The 21,226-nt window shown below is 36.4% G+C and overlaps 1 protein-coding gene across 1 annotated transcript in view; it reads right to left on the reverse strand.

Moving 5' to 3' along the window:
• LOC121425223 (major facilitator superfamily domain-containing protein 10-like) overlaps positions 1-21,226 on the reverse strand; it is an 87,191-nt gene that overhangs the window by 22,346 nt on the left and 43,619 nt on the right. The window contains exons 7-9 of the mRNA XM_041621233.1: positions 16,369-16,465; positions 14,344-14,455; positions 5,282-5,337 (exon numbers count right to left, since the gene is read on the reverse strand). Of these exons, the coding sequence (XP_041477167.1) occupies positions 5,282-5,337; positions 14,344-14,455; positions 16,369-16,465 (265 nt within the window). The remainder of the gene's footprint in view (positions 1-5,281; positions 5,338-14,343; positions 14,456-16,368; positions 16,466-21,226) is intronic.

Genomic DNA, 21,226 nt, shown 5'->3' on the forward strand with positions numbered 1-21,226 from the left:
CCAAGTCAGGCAAGCGTAACAGTCTTGATGATGTTGGATAATTTGAATGTGACGTATAAGGTAATTTGTATATGAAAAGAAGTAGATTCTTGAGTTGGGCATAGAGAACACCGAGAATCATTCTAGCCTTCTACAGCATAATACTAGCACATCTTTTTTTTTTTTAAAGGCAAATTAATTACCTGAGTTAATAATTAATATTTTAAGAATCCATATTATTGATCTTGCTTTATGTCTGGTTACAACATTTGTAATAGCCTAGGGTTTTTCAGAGTTTTTGCGCTTATTACTTTTTATCTCTGTTTTTTTCATCCCGGGCTAATAGGATAGGGAAATGTTAGAGTCAAATTTCCCGTGTTAGGATTAAAAGGATATAAAACCTATGAAGATGATGTATCTTAAAACACATTACTGAAGAAGCAATTGTTTTGTTTTCACGTTTGTGTAATATTTCATTTTTATGACAACTGTGTTGTCAAATTTATTGATTATTTGATATTACTGAATAAAGACCTCGCCGGCTCGACCGTGCTAGTAGCTTGGCAGGCTAATCCCAAAATAACGTCTATTTGTTTTTTTGGTGCGTACTCAATAGTTGTTATGGTTCACAATGAGATATTTGTAAGACATATGCTGTGAACGTCGCAGGATGAACTATAAATAAAATTCCAAGCACAGGTCATAACAGGATCAGACACCCTAGAGATTTATGGTATACGAAGTAGAGGTTGAAGGTGAAGAGGAAGACATATAGGGATATGTAGTTGACCTCTCCTATAAGCTCAAGTCATACTGTTCATTATTTAAACCTGTATTCTTTACTTCCATCAAACATCGATGCATTGAACTTTGAAAACCTGTCACACACTGATATACGCTGTAGACTAAACTCTGTTAGCAGTTGCACAAGCTGACGGAGCAAAGATCAATTGCATTTTACATGATTACAAAGTAACATACACAAAAGGGACTCATTCAGTAAGATGACAATTTATGTTTGAAATTAAATAAAAGACACTCATCCTATAGAGTCGAACCGCTGTTCTCGTTCACCTCACAGACACACACACAGATCCTACATTTTCATGTACACTGTACATGTAAATTGATATTCTATAGTGATATTATGATTGAAAGGAAAGTTTGTGCAATGATGACGTTCTAGAATTAATCCTGACATGATGCCATTTTTTAGACACAAGTGCAGAGCCCCGGTGGAGAGTACTCGATCAAAATCAATATCAAGTTCTCAAATTAATTTAAATTGATATTATCTATTATTGGATGGGAAATATATGCTAAAATATAATAAAATTCATCAAAGTTCTCTGGTCATACTAGAATGTTGTTAAGCAAAGTTAATGATACTAAATATGTTCATTATTGCGGATTGAAATAATCGCTAGAGGGTATTCATTTGTCTCGCAATCTACTATGGTCAACAAGGAAATTCGTGATCACTCTCGAAAAAAGTGTTCACTGGCTTTCTAGGAAATTTGTGATCACTCTCGCAAAAAGTGTTCACTAGCTTACAAGTTCACGAGCTTTCGAGTGCCGCTGCAACTCTTTATCAAGTAATGAAAATTGTCTGATATCGTACTCTATTTATACTAATCTCCAAGACCATACGCACGAACGCGAGAACAATAGGTGGGCACTGATCCGTTGTGCGATTGGTCAGGAGTTATGCAAATAAGCCGGGAGTATATGCAAATACGCCGTGGGTCGGCAATATGCAAATGAGACCAAAAAAAATTGGCGGGCTCGCTAGTTTCCCGTGGGCGGGGGTTGACTAGCTGAGCAGTCCCTCGATCGGGGCCGGGAACGATCGGGTCGGCGTGCACTGCCAGGTAAGGGGGTATTGTCAGGGTTCCCACAGAAATTTGAAAACTGAATTCCATGACTTTTCCATGACTAAATTGCTGCTTTCCATGACTTGCTTTCTGGCACCGTTTCCAAAATCAGACACATTATGATGGCCTCCATAACCTCCCCTCACAGCCATCCATTCCACCCACTGCCTTACTCATGACAAGTACATCTACATGTATTATCATTGGTATATGGTCTGTTTCTGACCAGGGTACAGTACCATTTTCGTTTCACCAACATCAAGATTCAAAATTGTCTTGAACACAAACTCATGTAATTTCTTGAACTGACAGATTTCCATGAACTATTTCCAAATTTTCAAAGCATAGCATGCAGATCTTGTCACAAAAGTGAACTATACAATACATGTAAATGTCAAATTTTCCAGGCATATTGAAATTAGGATTCTGAATTCACCTTTACTACAAAACTTCCACATAAATGTCATGGAATTCTGTTTTCAAATTTCTGGGGAACCCTGAATTATATGAAGATGAAACACTTTACATATGTCACACATGAGCCAATTATTACAAAAAAGTGACATGAGTTTTACAATAAGGTGACATGAAAAAAAAGGCTAACAAAAACATCCTCATCCTAAAATTCTCAACATAGTGCTGCATTTCACTCTACATTACAAAAAATGAGGCCATTTGTGATACAACTTGAGGACACCAGCTAAATTAACAAGTGTATTTCTCTATATGCTCCAAAAATAATGAGGATATCTTGAAAATTGGACATTTTATGCCTATTTTGGTATTTCATTAAACTTCATTTTCAAGTAACTTTTCCAGAGAGGACACATTACTTGATGCTAAAATAGCAATTGAAACATCTTGTGTAACTAAGAGATTCAGAACCTTATGAATGTATTGTGTTCTGATAGCCATGCTGGTAGTGCTTGATCAGTTGTGACTTGATATGTCAACTAATTGCCATGAATGTTGAGTAAAATTGTATTAAACTTGAAATTTAAATTCTCTAAAAACAACTAAGAACGCAAAACTGGTTACAAAATGTGACATATTAAAAATACTTTGACTGATTAACATCTTATATCATTGCAAAAAAGATGAAATTTTCTGTAATCTGGTTGTCCGAATTTAATGTCAGGAGCAATCAATTTATTCATGGCCATAAGTATTTTGAGTGAGAAATGTGGATTGTGGCTGTGTTATACATGTATTCACAAAAACCTTTTTTGTTATTTCAACCTTGCGAGCCCTAACACTAAGCCATCTTGGATTTTTGAACATACAGACAACTGACTGGTCTTGTAACTAACCCTAGTGTATTACTTGACCCTTTAAACCATGGTTTAGACACCAAACTCATATTCCCCAAACAGATATTGAACGAACTATGTCCTTTTATAAAAAAAAAGTAACAAACATCAGACATTTTGTACTTCATTTTTGGAAGCCATCTTGGAATTTTGAACATACTAGACCAATGAGTGTCATTGTAACTTGTCCTTACATGTATATAATTTGACCCTTGAAACCATAGTTTAGACACAAAATCATATATCACCAGTGGATATAATTAAGTATGAGAGAACTTTGCGAGACACGACAAAATGTAAAGCTGCCATAGCCATGAGGTAAATGCAATTCCATGACTTTTCACAAATTTTCCAAATTCCCTGACTTTTCCCTGACTTTCCAGGACCACAAATTTTTCCAGGATTTTCCAGGATTTTCCATGACCGTGGGAACCCTGTATTGTGCTGTCGGATGGTTCGCATCCAGAAATCGGGGATGTCGATCCCGCTGTCTCTGTTGAAGTTGTTGGGACAAAGACGTATACTAATAGCCTCCTTAATCCTGCGTGTATACCAATGTCTTTCTTTGGCAATGCAATGTACACCCTCCCAATCTGGGTGGTGTTGCTTCTCCCAAGCATGTTCTGCCACCGCGGATGTGTCGGTTCGCTGTAACCGAACATCGCGCTTGTGTTCAGAAATGCGTTCAACTATCGGTCGGGCTGTCTCTCCGATGTAAGACCCATCACATCCCTGGCAAGGAATGTTGTATACTACGCCATCACGTCTGTGATCAGGGATAGGGTCTTTGGGGTGTACAAGCTGTTTGTGTAAGGTGGTGTCCGAGCGGAAAACCGTTCGGATACCGTGACCTTCTAATCGGCGTTTAAGTTGTTGTGAAAGGCCATCTATGTATGGCAAGACTGTACAAGTCTTGAAAACCTTCTGATCCCTTGGTGGTTGTTTTTTCTTGAAAGAACTTTCAAGAAAACCCTATGGTTTCAAAATTCCACAGCGATCGACTAGTGCGCGCTCGGCTGAAAGTGTCATAAGAAAGTGTGACCTTAATTTGCGCACGATCGTTTTGCAAGGCTTTAGAAAAGTAATCAAGCATGAAAAGGTAAAATAATTGTATTAGATGGAGGATAAAATGCCATAAATTTGTTTGGTATCACATGATTTTACTTACTTATTTTGAGACCTCCGCTTGCAAACTAGCGAATTCTTGATGTTTATCGAGAAGGTCAGATTTTCTCAGAGCGGACGCAAAAGATAACAAAATTTACTGATGTTTTGCCAATATTTTCATAAAAAGAGACCTTACCTTCAAAAAATTACCAGACTGGGTAATTTTAAGTCACTCTTTCTGTTGGTGATATCCGTTTTTCAAAATATTAATTAGATATTGAGGTATTCGCCTGTGCACAAAATTAGGTAACGCGCGCATTAAGGTCACACTACCGTACATACATTCATTCATTGTCTTGTATCCTCTCACCTAAAATTGCATTAGCTTTTTAAATGTACAGTCAGGCCCCACCTTCTTAATCCAATTTAATCTAGTACATGGAGAAATGAGATTTCAATCTTAACTCACTTTGATTACATATATTTTCCAATAAAGTCTACCCACAACTACATTATTTTCATGAAAATGTCTCATTGCTTTTTCTTATAGTGATACAAACTCTTAATCCATGATGTATTCTTCATAAATATTTATTACATGCCCTCCTATAGAAAGAACACATGATCTACTGATAAAAGAGGCAACTTAAGTGAAATATAGGAAGGCATGTAATAAAGATCATGGATAAAGATTTTGTATCACCACAAAAAAAAGCAATGAGACATTTTGAGGATATTTTATAGTCCATCAAAGGAAAGTTGTTCACATGTGACATCACACATCCTTGTCGCATTGCCAATTGGAGGATCTCCATAGCATTAGTGATTGCAATTCAAAAGCTCATAACTTTCTCATTATTTGTCCGATTTTTCTCAAACTTTCTTTCTACTCATTCTTTGATTTTTCTGTTTCGACACAAGCCTACTTCTTCCAAAGGTTTCATTCCCCTTTAATGACTACATGTAATATTTTTAGTGCTTATGTTTTTCAGACTATTCCAATATCATTACCTTGCAATGCAGCCATTATTAGACCCATGAAGACAAACATTTTTCCTTGTTGCATACTGTAAATAAAAGAGACAATAGAAAGAATATGAATTCAAACAGTGTGCCTCATAATGTACACATCATAGCCTACAGGAATTTCATTCTTCTGTACATTGAATTAACCAGAGAATACATTATATCAAATGCAATGATGACAAACAATATACATGTAACAAGTGAAATGCCTCTGGCAGTCTCGCCTGCATCACACGATTCAATATAGCAGCAGTGCTGACTTTGAAAACTACTATGTCTATGCCTTATTTTTGGTACCCTGGGGTGGAAACATAATGCATCCGAAATGATTCTTTATCCATCTTTACATGTAATTCCAAGATGGCTGCCATGATTCACAGCTGCTGATTGATAAATAATATGACCAAATCTTTGATAATTTTGGGGCAATGCTGGCATAACCACATTGTAATATCTTTAACATGTCCGCCATTTCTTCCTCGCCTACATAGCAGAAGCAAGACATGGATGTGGATTTTCTGACGGTGGCGATGACCATGGCAGCGGCAAAGTCAACATCAAATCTTATCAAGGTTAAGTTTTTGAAATGTCTTAACTGTTAGGGTATATATGTCTATTTCATGAAAGTAAGGGTTAAACAAAGTCTATTGAGACAGGTTATAAAAGGCCATCCAGGGTACTTGGAAATCCAACGTAGCGTCCATAACGGCAGTTGATGTACCATCAACTCCAGAAATGAATGTGAATCATCAAAATCGTCAAAAAAGATTTTAAGGCAAATAATGAATCAGGACAAGTTTACAAGTCAGAAAGTGTGTCAGAGCTTCCAAGAAGATCTTCCAACATTGCATCTAAACCCCTCAAAAAAAGTTTTGCAACTCAGTTTTGGGGGATGATATCTGTTTGGTTAATGAAGCATAAAAGATGAAACTGGTTTCATTGGAAAGCTGAATTATTCCTCTTTACATTGACATGCCATTTGCTGTGATTATGTTATCATGGAATATGCAGTCACCATTGAGAAAAGTCAGAAGTGAAATGTTGCAAAGTGCATTGATTTCTAACAAGAGTCTCCATTTCTATAGAATTTCCACCATGCAGGCCGGCCGGTGACTAGTCTGCTGGGCAAACCCTTCACTCGAAATAAGGGTCTGAATGTGCAGCCTACTCATGCCTTGTGTACTGAAGGCTCTCTCGCTCAGTATTGGAACAGCAAGTTTTGTATGTGCTAGTCTTTGCGTGGAGGCAAACTTGTTGATCAAAGTTCCAATCAGGGTCTGTGCCTGCAGACTAGCCGGTGACAGTGAATGCACTCGGTCCATCCTCGAAACAATTGGAAATTCGCTATTGGAAACGACGCATTTTGCAACATTTCATTTCTAATATTGCTACGTATTATCATGTCTGTGTATTTCATGATAACACTAGCATTACAAATGACACATGATTGTAAAGGAGAATAATCATGCTTTCTAAAGATATCACTTTTACACATGATGATGGCATATTAAGAAATTTATTGGCACTCAAACTTGCAGTTTGAGTTGCAGAACTCAAACATGAGATGGCAACGAATTTTGCAACATTTCATTTTTTACATTGCTGCATATTTATCATGTCTGTGTATTTCATGATAACACAAGCATTACAAATGACACATGATTGTAAAGAGGAATAATCATACTTTCCAATGGTACAACTTTTACATATGTGATGGCTCACTAAGAAATTTATTAGCACACAAACTTGAGTTGCAGAACTTTTTTTGAGGGGTTTATAATGGATGTTGTAACTTTGAAATGGTCCAAATTCATATAATATCCACAGAAATAACTTTGGGGGTCTACCAAGAAAAAAATAAAACATATAAAATTCGTGGTTCCAAGGGGAAAAATAACATTGGTTTATCAGTGGACCAGTTTTGCAAAACCATCGTGCATCGTATACCATGTAAACTATCTACCTAGAGACATTTTGGGGCCTTTCTCATGATTTAAAGGGTCAAATAATGTAGGTGAAGGCGAATTACAGGGATACGCTAGCTGTTGTCCATTGTGTCAACAAATTGAAGAATGCTCCAAAAATGCATTCGAATTGGCCGCCATTGATACAACAAGTGGAATGGCTCTGGCCGTCTCACCTGCATCACGCGGCTCAATATAACAGCAGTGCTGACTTTGAAAACTACTCTAACTCGCACAAGATGTTCAGTGATACTTGGTTACTCTTATTTCCATGTTTTATGAATTAGACCAATACACTTACAGAGATATGATGGTTATTCAACAAAAAAACCCAACATGGCCAAAGTTCTTTGACCTTGATCATGTGACCTGAAACTCGCACAGGATGTTCAGTGATACTTGATTACTATTATGTCCAAGTTTCATGAATCAGATCCATAAACTTTCAAAGTTATGATGGGAATTCAACAGATACCCCCGATTTGGCCAAAGTTCATTGACCCTAAATGACCTTTGACCTTGGTCATGTGACGTGAAACTCATGCAGGATGTTCAGTGATACTTGATTAACCTTATGTCCAAGTTTAATGAACTAGGTCCATATATTTTCTAAGTTATGATGACATTTCAAAAACTTAACCTCAGGTTAAGATTTTATGTTGATTCCTCCAACATGGTCTAAGTTCATTGACCCTAAATGACCTTTGACCTTGGTCATGTGACATGAAACTCTAATAGGATGTTCAGTAATACTTGATTAACCTTATGGCCAAGTTTCATGAACTAGGTCCATATACTTTCTAAGTTATGATGTCATTTCAAAAACTTAACCTCAGGTTAAGATTTGATGTTGACGCCGCCGCCGCCGGAAAAGCGGCACCTATAGTCTCACTCTGCTATGCAGGTGAGACAAAAATGGCAATACATCATATCCCATCCAGCACCACTATTCTGGTGTACCTGCTATGTTTTTAAGGCTCATAAAAATAAATTTCAAGAGTTATTTTAAGTCTCCAACTTATCAGTCGCTGCAGTCGCGGAGACGTCTCGGAGACAAAAATGGCTTGCGCTCTCACCAAGGAGACGTCTCGATGGAACGTTTGAAAGATCATACACCTGACTTGGAGCAGGAGGAGGGATATCAGCACGCGTTCAGTCACGTGGTTTCTGAAGTGGGTCAAACAGTGTGAAGAAGTGTCGCGGAGACGTCTCCGCAGTGTATTATATTTTTTTTTGGTCTCCAGCAGGTCTTCGCGATGTCTCTGAGACGTCGCGGAGACATCGCGGCGACGTCTCAGCAGTCGCGTATATCATTAGTCTCCGAGACGTCGCAGCAACTGATGGAGACTTCTCGGAGACGTCGCGGAGACTAGAAACAGTCTCCAAGAATATTAAACATGTTTAATCTTCTTGCGACTCCTCGGAGACTCTGTAATTTTCATGAGACGTCTCATAGATGTCGCGGAGACGTCTCTGCAACTAGCAAAATTTGTAGTCGCGAACTAGTTTCAAGCCCAGTGAGATACCCCCTTTAGTGACATAATTAGATAGTGGTGCAACAATAATTAAACATCCATATGTTTATCCTTACTTTTAAAAAATAAGGTACACTTTCACCTAAAACAAGGCAAAAGCGATTTTGTGTCTTGCCCACGTATGAAAATAACCAGAAATATCGTGATTCGCGAGGGCATGCAACAGAATTGTATCGAAACTTCATTGTAATATGACTGGGATGGAATAACACCTGCCTTAAGAGCCTTGCACGTAATTTTAATGTTGACCTGAAAATGACCTTTGACCTTATCGTGTGACCTCCGACTGCAGCATAACCTGTAGGTCCCCCAAGTCCATCTACCATCCAAGTCTGGTTGAAAAGCACCTCACGGTTGCGGAGTTAGGTAAGGTTGACCTGAAAATGACCTTTGACCTTATCGTGTGACCTCCGACTGCAGCATAACCTGTAGGTCCCCCAAGTCCATCTACCATCCAAGTTTGGTTGAAAAGCACCTCACGGTTGCGGAGTTAGGTAAGGTTGACCTGAAAATGACCTTTGACCTTATCGTGTGACCTCCGACAGCAGCATAACATGCAGGTCCCCCAGTCCATCTACCATCCAAGTTTCGTTGAAAAGCACCTTACGGTTGCGGAGTTAGGTAAGGTTGACCTGAAAATGACCATTGACCTTATCGTGTGACCTCCGACTGCAGCATAACATGCAGGTCCCCCAAGTCCATCTACCATCCAAGTTTCATTGAAAAGCACCTTACGGTTGCGGAGTTAGGTAAGGTTGACCTGAAAATGACCTTTGACCTTATCGTGTGACCTCCGACTGCAGCATAACCTGCAGGTTCCCCAAGTCCATCTACCATCCAAGTTTGGTTGAAAAGCACCTCACGGTTGCGGAGTTAGGTAAGGTTGACCTGAAAATGACCTTTGACCTTATTGTGTGACCTCCGACTGCAGCATAACATGCAGGTCCCCCAAGTCCATCCAACATCCAAGCTTGGTTGAAAAGTGACTTACGGTTGCAGGGTTAGGTGTCATAAGAGAGTCTTGCATGTAAACTTTAACGTTGACCTGAAAATGACCTTTGACCTTACGATGTGACCTCCGACTGCAGCATATCATGCAGGTCCCCCAAGTCCATCTACCATCCAAGTTTGGTTGAAAAGCAACCTATGGTTGCAGAGTTAGGTGTCATAAGAGAGTCTTGCATGTAAACTTTAACGTTGACAAAATCAATAGTAGACTTGTTAACTGCAAAAAAAGGGGTGAACGCTGCATTTTTGAGTACAAATGTCCCACTTGGCACAAATGTTCCTTGAGTCAAAAGAAAAGGATTCATCCAAAGAGACACGCTGTCTCTATGCAAATAAGCAAGTAATTTGCATAAATTTGCATATTAGGTCGATATAGTGAAAACAAGTATTTAAGAATATATATTTAACCAGAACTGCCCTAAAATTGGAAATAAAGACTTAGGGTAAGAAAGGGAAGAAAATTGACATAAAATGATTGAGATATCCTTGTTTATTATTACCTAATTTACATAAATTATGCAAATTATAATTTAAAACAGAGTATTTTTTTCATGAATCCTTAACTGTTTTATAAATAGCAGCAATTAATACACAATGTCAACATTCTACATGAAACAGAATATATTAGCGAAAACATCGAAATGCTTCATGACAGTATTAGTGTCTTAATTTGCTTAGAAAGAGGGCAAATATGTCAAAATGTATGACGTGATATTGCGCTAAAACGAGACCAAAACAACCTCTATGTCACAGTCACACTCACGAATCGGACAATAAAGCGATTCGAGATACACAATCTCAACACAATAGCTTCCATCGGCTTCTCGTAGCGCTTTTGTTGGTGTATCTGCCACACCGTAATCTATGGGATATACGGGCAAAATGCATTTCGGTATCGGTAAAACACTATTAATTTTGTTTTATTTGTTTCTAATTTGTTTCTCTTGGAAATTTTACAGGAGACATTGCTTTGCAGATTACTGCTTTAATGAAGCTCTGGCACATGAATCACGACGAATGTACTCAACCTCAATCCATATTTTAACTTTGTTGAAATATATATCTTTTGGAGACCCCGAAGTGGCAAAACTGCATTCCCCCGCAGCATTCCCGCTACTTTACAAAACCTGTTTGACTTGTATTATCGACTTGGAAAAGAGAGATTTATGAGACATGTTTCCTGAAGATAGTTTTCCTATTATTTAAGCCTACATCCACGGGATCCCTCCTAATTTACCCCGTCCCCTCTCTGTATTTCGACACTAAATTAAAAAAATATCGTGTTTTAAAGCCACCGGCAAGGCAAATTGCGTTTTTGGTATAATAAAGCAACTGTTATATCTATATTTCATATTTATCTATATTAATATTGTTATTATCATTATTATTATTGTTGTTATTATTATTATCATTATTATTGTTCTGCAGTTTGTAATAATGCTCTAGCACAGTAAAGGCTATAACCCAACAGGAGCATGCCTAGGATACCCTTTCCCCTTTTGGTTTAATATATTCAAAATGGTTTGTCTTTAGAACTCTTAAAAGATTACTTTTTTTGTATTGATATCTTGGAATAGATTGAGGAGAAAATACTCTACGATTAACATGGAGAAGAGCTGCGGTACTTTATATTGAAGAAAAGCCACACGTAAGCTCTAAAATACTAAAACCCCTTTATTGATTCCACTCTATGTTAAATCTAAATATTTTTAGAGCCCATTCGGAAGAAAGATACATTTCTACTACACACAGTAAAGCCTCTTTACTTTCTCCTCTTGAAAAAAAACATAGAAGGCATTGTTTTATATCGCATAAAATAAATTCGTGTACATTTGATTTTATTGTTTACTTCTGCAATCACATCATTCGTATATAATACATTTTCCATAACATAACAAACATAGTATATTGAGAACTTTTTTGGCATGAATCATAACTAAGTGTACTAAAATTATCATTACAAACGAAACTGATCTCATACCAAATTAGTTAACATTTACAATTTGCAGAAGAAGGATTGTCATCATAAGCAGATTGCTTGAAAAAATGGCAACCCCAGGTTAAAACTCATTGATTAATATAATACATTAATACAGCATAATCGATATACATGACGGAGGCCCTGTCGAAGTTGCCCAACCCTTTTTGTTTTGACAATATATATTTAGAATTTCGTCTAAATGAAGCCCTCATCTGGAAAAGGGCACTTATTAAAGGCAGCATCTACATTATATAGAGGAGGCCCTGGTACTTGGAAGCAAGGGGGGTGCTGCGTGTGTTAGTGCAATCCTTTTTGTTTATTTGCTTGTTAAATTTCTTGATGTAAATTCTTCATGGGGCACATAATCATATTGCTTTACGTCTCAACATCCAAGTTAATCCAAGTAAATTTTGAAAAGCAAAAAAGGTTTAATGTAAAATTTTGGTCCCAAGAAATTTAACAAGCTTCAGCCCCCGCTTCCAAGTACCAGGGCCTCCTCTATATAATGTACATGCTGCCTTTAATAAGTGCCCTTTTCCAGATGAGGGCTTCATTTAGACGATATTCTAAATATATATTGTCAAAACAAAATAAACGGTTGGGCAACTTAGACAGACCACCGTCACGTACACAAACTTATTTTATGAGATATATAACCATCTTCTATATGTTTAGTAGAAATGCATCTTTCTTCCGATTGGGCTCTAAAAATATTTGAATTCAACAGAGTGGAATAAATAAAGAGCTGTGTAGCTGTTCTTCAACGTACCACAGCTCTTCTACATGTCAATTGTAGAGTATTTTATCCTCAATCTATTCCAAGATATCAATACAAGCAAAAGTAATCTTTTAAGAGTTCTAAAGACAATAAACTATTTTTTAATACATGAAACCAAAAAGGGAAAGGGTATCCTAGACAATCTCCTGTTGGGTTATAGCCTTTACTGTGCTAGAGAATTATTACAAACGGCAGAACAATAATAGTAATATTAATAATAATTATAATAATATCAATAATGATGAATGTAAATATAAAAATATAGATATAACAGTTGCTTTATTATACCAAATAACGCAATTAACCTTGCCGATGGTTTTAAAACACGATATTTTTTTAAATTTAAAGTCGAAATAAGGGGAGGGGATGGAATAAATTCGGAGGGCTCCCGTGGGCGTAGGCTTAAATAAACAAAAAAATACTTTCTTCAGAAAAACATGTTAACTGATGTCTCATACATCTGTCTTTTCCAAGTCGATTATACAAGTTAAACTGGTTTTGTAAAGTAGCGGGAATGCTGGGGGGAAGCAGTTTTGCCACTTCGGGGTCTCCAAAAGATATATATTTTGATAAAGTTAAAATATGGATTGAGGTAGGATACATTCGTCATGATTCATGTGCCAGAGTTTCATAAAAGCAGTAAACTGCAAAGCAATGTCTCCTGTAAATTTTCCAAGAGAAACAAATAAAACAAAATTAATAGTGTTTTACCGATACCGAAATGCATTTTGCCCGTATATATCATAGATTACGGTGTGGCAGACACACCAACAAAAGCGATACGAGAAGCAGATGGAAGCTATTGTGTTGAGATTGTGTTATCTCGAATGACATACCATTGATCGCTTTATTGTCCGATTCGTGAGTGTGACTGTGACATAGAGGTTGTTTTGGTCTCGTTTTAGCGCAATATCACGTCATACATTTTGACATATTTGCCCTCTTTCTAAGCAAATTAAGACACTAATACTGTCATGAAGCATATCGATGTTTTCGCTAATATATTCTGTTTCATGTAGAATGTTGACATTGTGTATTAGTTGCTGTTTTTTAAAAACAGTTCAGGATTCATGAAAAAATACTCTATTTTAAATTATAATTTGCATAATTTATGTAAATTAGGTAATAATAAACAAGGATATCCCAATTATTTTATGACAATTTTCTTCCCTGTTTTACCCTCAGTCTTTATTTCCAATTTTAGGGCAGTTCTGGTTAAATATATATTCTGAAATACTTGTTTTTACTATATCGACATAATATGCAAATTTATGCAAATTACTTGCTTATTTGCATAGAGACAGCGTGTCTCTTTGGATGAATCTTTTTCTTTTGACTCAAGGAACATTTGTGCCAAGTGGGACATTTGTACTCAAAAATGCAGCGTTCAACCTCTTAACAAGTCTACTACAATAGGCTTCCTCTGATCATTGCTAATTTCATACACACTATATTATATGAGCCTAGGTTAGGTCAAACTGAAGTTATCTAGTTTACAAGGAATAGTTAACGGATGGACACCAAGCGTGATACCATAACATGTCCCATCTAGGACGGGCGTATAAAAAGACAGAGAATGCAATGGATGACAAACTAAAGATAACAAAGGCATGGTGCCTGATCGAATCAATAGAATTCTATACAGGCATAACATAAGTTGAAAAATACACAAACCCTCAGCAAAACAGCATTGAACATTCCAAGGAATACTCCTTCTAGATAAGTATCTCTTTCCATTTCAATCTGTAGCTTAACAATATATATATATTCAATATTCTCACCTGCTGTACTGAAATCGTATATGCACCAAAAATGTAAGTGTAAACTCCAGTCCAGAAAATAAGAAAAGATAGATAAAATAACTTAGCCCCAACTGCTGTAAAATCTGCAACTCTAAAAAGGTTAAAAGAAATATATAACACTTATATCAATCAACATTGTATTATGTTGAATAAACATCACTAAAAAGCCCCTTATCTTGCCTTCAAATTCATTAAGGCCTGGTCACACCGCCCGAGCGTTATTGGAGCGGTCGTGGAGCGGTAGGGAGAGAGGGTCGAATTTCGCTCACAAAATTGGGGGAAAAATTAAAAACAAATTGAAAACAAAAAACAATCGAAATCGAAAATGGTGAAAGGTAGCGAGCGGTGATGATTTTTTTTCTCTCCGCTTCACGACCGCTCCAACAACACTCGGGCGGTGTGACCAGGCCTTTAGTCTTACTCAAAATATCTTGTATTTCTATAGTACCCTAAACTAAACAAAGTTTTCAATAATCAACATTGTACATGTCGTAGCTCAGTGGATAAGTCTCCGGACTTCAAATCCCACCTCAGCACTCTTATCCTTTGGCAAGGAGTTTATCTACATTTGCCACTCTCCATCAAGGTGTGGTAACCTGTATGAAGGAATTCCTTGAATGCTTGATCATCTGATCAGGATAGCCATGCTAAAGCGGGGGTTATAGTATGCAGTGCTTAGAGGCATAAGCACTACATATATGATGCATATTATTATTATTATTGCATATTAGAATTTCGCCCCCGAGTTCAAACATTACAATTATGAGCCAAAGGTACATGAAAGTGTCATCATAAGAATTTTCTAATGTTATTTTCAAAGTTTAATGCCCTCATACATTAATACAAGCAAAATTTGGGAGAAATATCAGTCACATGCTACTGAGTATCTTGCAAATATTCATTAAAAAAATAGACATAGTTATGGATGTGTAGGCCTATAGTTTAATTTGGAGTTTTATGCATGCAAGGATATCCCCCTTCAATTGTCATTTGATAGGTCACCTCAAGTGTCATTTTCTCAGAAAATGACACTTTACTATACCTGTACAGTCAACATATCACCAGACATATATTAAAAAAGATGGTGTGAGATATTCCAAACTATTTAAAAATTAGAGTTAATGAATTTATATTTTATTCAAAATAGGAAGCAGATCACAGGAATGTGACATGACAAAATAAAACTTAAAGGTCAAGTCCACCTCAGAAAAATGTTGATTTGAATCAATAGAGAAAAATCAGACAAGGACAATGCTGAAAATTTCATCAATATCGGATGTAAAATTAGAAATTTATGACATTTCAAAGTTTCGCGTATTTTTAACAAAAAAGTCATATGAACGAGCCAGTTACATCCAAATGAGAGTCGATGATGTCACTCACTCACTATTTCTTTTGTTTTTTTATTGTTTGAATTATACAATATGTCATTTTTTACGAATTTGACGATTAGGACTTGCTTGCCTGAAGCTCAAAATGTTAAAATAATGGAAATCCACGTGTTCAGGGAGGAATGAAACTTTATTTCACATGACAATGACGAGAAAATAAAATATTTCATATAATAAAATACAAAAGAAATAGTGAGTGAGTGATGTCATCAGTTCCTCATTTGCATACCGACCGAGATGTGCACATAACTGTTTTGTGAAATGAAGCGAAACTTTAAAATACCATAACTTTCTTATTTTACATCCGATTTTGATGAAATTTTCAGTGTTATGCTTGTTGAATTTTTCTCTTTTTATTCAAATCAAGTTTTTGTTGGGGTGGACTTGTCCTTTAAAAACTCATTGTTTACTAAATTTGGTAGATTTTTGTTGTCAAACCCTTATTCTTAATATGTTGCTCTCACTTTTCTACTTTTATCAAAATTAATTTGACCTCAGTGTGGATTTCCCTTTAAGTACTGTGGAAAAAATTTATTATCAATAAAATGAAACAAAGTCAAACTATGTATGAAAAGAGTCCCTTTTTAAGATCTGATGGCATATCCATACTCACCTTTTATAGGAGTGTTTTTTACAGCGGAAAATCTGAAGAGACTGAAGGGGTTAATAAGATTCTGTCTTTCTTGGAAACAGTTACCCATGGAAGGGGCCTAAATGTACATGATATACCAAAACAAATGCAAACAATGATGAGAAGTTATTCATAATGTGTTATGCACTATACAAGAACTATTATTATTATTATCATTATTATTGTACTATTTAGCAAAATACATGTATGTAGATTTCCTGCAACAAATAAATGAAGTCTTCTTTAACTCTAACTAGGCCGGGCTTTTTTGGCTATTCTGTGGCCGGGAGTAGGGTTGATTCAACCCCCTGAGATCTCAGCCGCCGATCACGCGAGCACCGTAAAAATTTGCACGCTTGTAGTGTGTGATGTAATCTACAAGGCCATATGGTAAAATTTTCCAAAATAATGAGATTTTAATTTATATGAATTAATTATGCTAATTTATGCATAAATCATACTTTTCGCTCTAATTCACTAAATAAAGCTCCTAGAATGCTAATTTTTGGTGAAAATATTCTTTGTAGCATTCTTAACAATTGCAATTGAAAATATCTTCATTTTGGAAATCAATTTCTTATGTATTTTGTTTTATAAATTTCTTATGTATTTCTCTGTTTTTCAACCTTTTGTTTTTCTATGTTTTTTTTCACCAGATTTATTGCACAACCTTTTTAAATCATAATTATGCTAAAATCAATTGATTTCAGCTGTTTAAAGTAAAAATAATCATATCTTTATGAATAAGATGAGAAAACTCAATTTGCATTAAATTTGTACACAAAATCACGTTTTGGAACAATTCTTGGTCTGACATGCACTTACGAAATGTTGGGTAATTTCGGAACCACGTACCCGGGTGTCGTAGATTAGGTCTCAAAAGATGCGCAAGACTTAAAAGTATAAGCTCTGTGAGTGGCGCTCACTGACTTTTTACTTTCAAGTCTCGCGCAAATTTTGAGCATTATGTACATGTAAGTGCATGTCAGACCCAAAATTGCTCAAACATGATTTCATGTACAAATCCAATGCAAATTCTGTATTTAGCCAAAATTCATAAATGTATCATTATTTCTACTTTTACTGATTAAACTTAATTAATTTTGCCTTGTTTATGATCAGAATTAAGTCTGGAACGAGTTCCTTTGGAAAAAACAATAGAAAAACAAAAATAAAGTAAAAAAACAAAGAAATACATAAGAAAAAAAATACATGTACATAAAAATCGGTCTTCTTACCAGAGTTTTTTTCATTCACAATTGTTAGTAATGCTGTAAAGAATATTTTCACCGAAAAATAACATTCTAGGAGCTTTATTTACTGTAGTGAATCTGAGCAAAAAGTATGATTTCATGAATAAACTAGCATAATTAATTCATATAAAATAAAAATATATGAATTCAGTGAAATTTACCAATGCAACTGCGTAGATTACATCATTCTCTACCATCATGCAACCATCATTTTTCGTTGTGATCGCGCAATCCGCGGCTGAGATCTTAAGGGGGGCCATAGTGCCCCCCACCCCCCGGGAATGACAAGAATCAAAATACCCCGGGAGATTTAGGGTTAAGGGGGTACACCAGGCTGAAAACAATACGATTTGAACCAATAAAGAAAAATCAGATAAACAAAACACTAAAAGTTTGATCAAAATCGGACAAGAAATAACAAAATTATGGCATTTGAACCCTATCTAGGCAAGGGGGGGGGGGCCTCGGAGGCCCCCCTCAACGAATCGCGCAATATTTTTCGCCATGCAAAATTTTTTTGACCGCGCCGCTCACTGACTTTTTACTTTCAAGTCTTGCGCAACTTTTGAAACCAACTTTGCGTCAACCGGGTACGCCGTTCCGAAATTACGTAACATTATGTAAGTGCATGTCAGACACAAAATTGCTCAAAAACGTGATTTCGTGTACAAAGTCAATGCAAATTGTGTTTTTAACCAAAATTCATAAATGTATGATTATTTTTAGTTTTGCTGGTAAACACGTAAATGTATTTATTTTATGCTTTTCATGATCACAGAACAGTCCCCAACAAATTTCATTGAAAAAACAATGAAAAACAAAAGGTCCAAAAAACAAGGAAATACATAAGAAATTGCAAGAAACAATATAATACATAAGAAAATGATTTGATATCGCAATTTTTTTCATTTACAATTGCTAAGAACAGAACACCACAAAGAGTTTCTATACCAAAAAATAGTACATTTGGAGCTTTATTTAGGGAGTTAGAGGAAAAAGTATGATTTCGCATACTATTTATGCATAAATTAGCATTATCACTTAATAGCGATTCGCATGGAATAAATTACTATACAATCTTGTAGATTATGTCCACGGCAACCTGCGTGCCAATTTTCGGCGCGATCGCGCGGTCGACGGCCGAGATCTTAGGGGGGCCTGGGAGGCCCTCCCCGGCTATATGAACTCCCAAAATACCCCGGCCTAGATAGGGTTAAAGGTTTGCATCATTTTGGGTGAAAAAGATCTATGCATGTCTTCATGAATATTAAATGACCAAACTGATGTCATATCCCCACATGTTCTTTTGTATATTATTATATGAAAATATGTTTATTCAAATTTTATCCTCAAAGAACTAAAAATTGTATTGACAACTGATTTAATGTATTAATTGGTGCACATCTTATGAAATAGAACATTCTTTTAAAGTTACATGTATGACATTAAAACAAGTGGAGCGCCTCTGGCAGTCTCACCTGCATCACGCAATTACATATTGCTGACTTTGAGAACTACTTTAAAATAACTATTCACAAGTGTCGCTAAGGCGAGCACATAATATGCCCGTCTGTAATGCGGAAAATGGAGCTATTGGTCAAGCAAGAAAAGTGGAAGATGGCGACTTCACCTTTGACCTTCTGACCTCAAAATCTATAGAATTGCTAGGATCTATGCTAGTATCATTCACACCAAACTACATGAGCCTAGGTTACGTTCAACTAAAGTTATCGCATTAACAAGGACTTCAGAAGGATAAGATGAAAACATGTTACTGTGATCTTGACCTTTTGACCTTAAAATCAATAAGCTTCCTGGGATCAATGCTAGTATCATACACACAAAATTATATTAGCCTAGGTTAAGTTCAACCGAAGTTATCACGTTTACAAGGACTGCAGCGGGGTACAATGAAAATAGGTCACTGTGACCTCGACCTTTGACTTTTTGACCTCTAAATCGATAGGCTTGCTGAGATCCATGCTACTATCATACACACCAAATTATATGAGCCTAGGTTAAGTTAAACTGAAGTTATCACGTTTACAAGGACTGAAGATGGGTACAATGAAAATAGGACACTGTGACCTTGACTTTTGACCTCAAAATCAATAGGCTTCCTCTGATCATTGCTAATTTCATACACACCATATTATATGAGCCTAGGTTAGGTTAAACTGAAGTTATCTAGTTTACAAGGAATAGTTAACGGATGGACACCAAGCGTGATACCATAACATGTCCCATCTAGGACGGGCGTATAAAAAGACAGAGAATGCAATGGATGACAAACTAAAGATAACAAAGGCATGGTGCCTGATCGAATCAATAGAATTCTATATTGACCTACATGTATATCAAGTACACTGTGACCTTGACCTTTGACCTCAAAATCGATAGGCTTCCTTGGATCCATGCTAGTCTTATACATACCAAATTATTTGAGCCTAGGTTAAGTTAAACTGAAGTTTTCGCGTTTACAAGGAAAAGTTAACGGACGGACAGACGGAAGGACACCGAGCGTGATACCATAATACGTCCCGTCAAGACGGGCGTATAAAAAGCACCATTCATTTAATGATACAATACTATGTTCATTGACAATAAATGACATTTTATCTTGATCATGTGACCTCAGACTTGTCAGGGATCATACTTGATTACCCCTATATCCACATTTTATAAATTTTATCTGTAAACTTTGAAAGTTATGACCTCAATCTCACAATTACCTCGATAATGGCCAAAGTTCATTGACCTTAAATGACCTTTGACTTTGGTTATGTGACCTGAAACTCGCACAGGGTGTTCAGTAATACTTGATTACATTGAGGTCCAAGTTTTATGAACTAGACCAATACACTTACAGAGTTATAATACCCCTAACATGGCTAAAGTTTACTGACCTTTGACCTTGGTGACCTGAAACAGGATGTTCAGTGATACTTGATATGTCCCAGTTTCATGAATCAGATCAATAAACTGCCAATTTTGATGATAATTCAACAAGTACTTTGGCCCCAACTCGGCCAAAGTTCATTGACCTTAAATAACCTTTGATCCCGATCATGTGACCTGAAACTCGCACAGGGTGTTCAGTGATACTTGATTAATCTTATATTTAAGTTTCATGAACTAGGTCCATATATTTTATAAGTTATGATAACATTTCAACAAGTGGAATGCCTTTGGCCGTCTCACCTGCATCACGCGGTTCAATATAGCAGCAGTGCTGACTTTGAATACTACTCTAACTCACACAAGATGTTCAGTGATACATGGTTACTCTTAAATGTCCACTTTTTATGAACTAGACCAATAAACTTACAGAGATATGATGGTTATTCAACAAAAAACCCCAACATGGCCAAAGTTCATTGACCTTACATGACCTTTGACCTTGATCATGTGACCTGAAACTCGCACAGGATGTTCAGTGATACTTGATTCTTATGTACAAGTTTCATGAATCAGATCCATAAACTTTCAAAGTTATGATGGTAATTCAACAGATACACCCAATTCGGCCAAAGTTCATTGACCTTTGACCTTGGTCATGTGACCTGCAACGCGCACAGGATGTTCAG

This window comes from Lytechinus variegatus, chromosome 12, assembly GCF_018143015.1.
Source record: "Lytechinus variegatus isolate NC3 chromosome 12, Lvar_3.0, whole genome shotgun sequence".
NCBI classification, from domain to species: Eukaryota; Metazoa; Echinodermata; class Echinoidea; order Temnopleuroida; family Toxopneustidae; genus Lytechinus; species Lytechinus variegatus.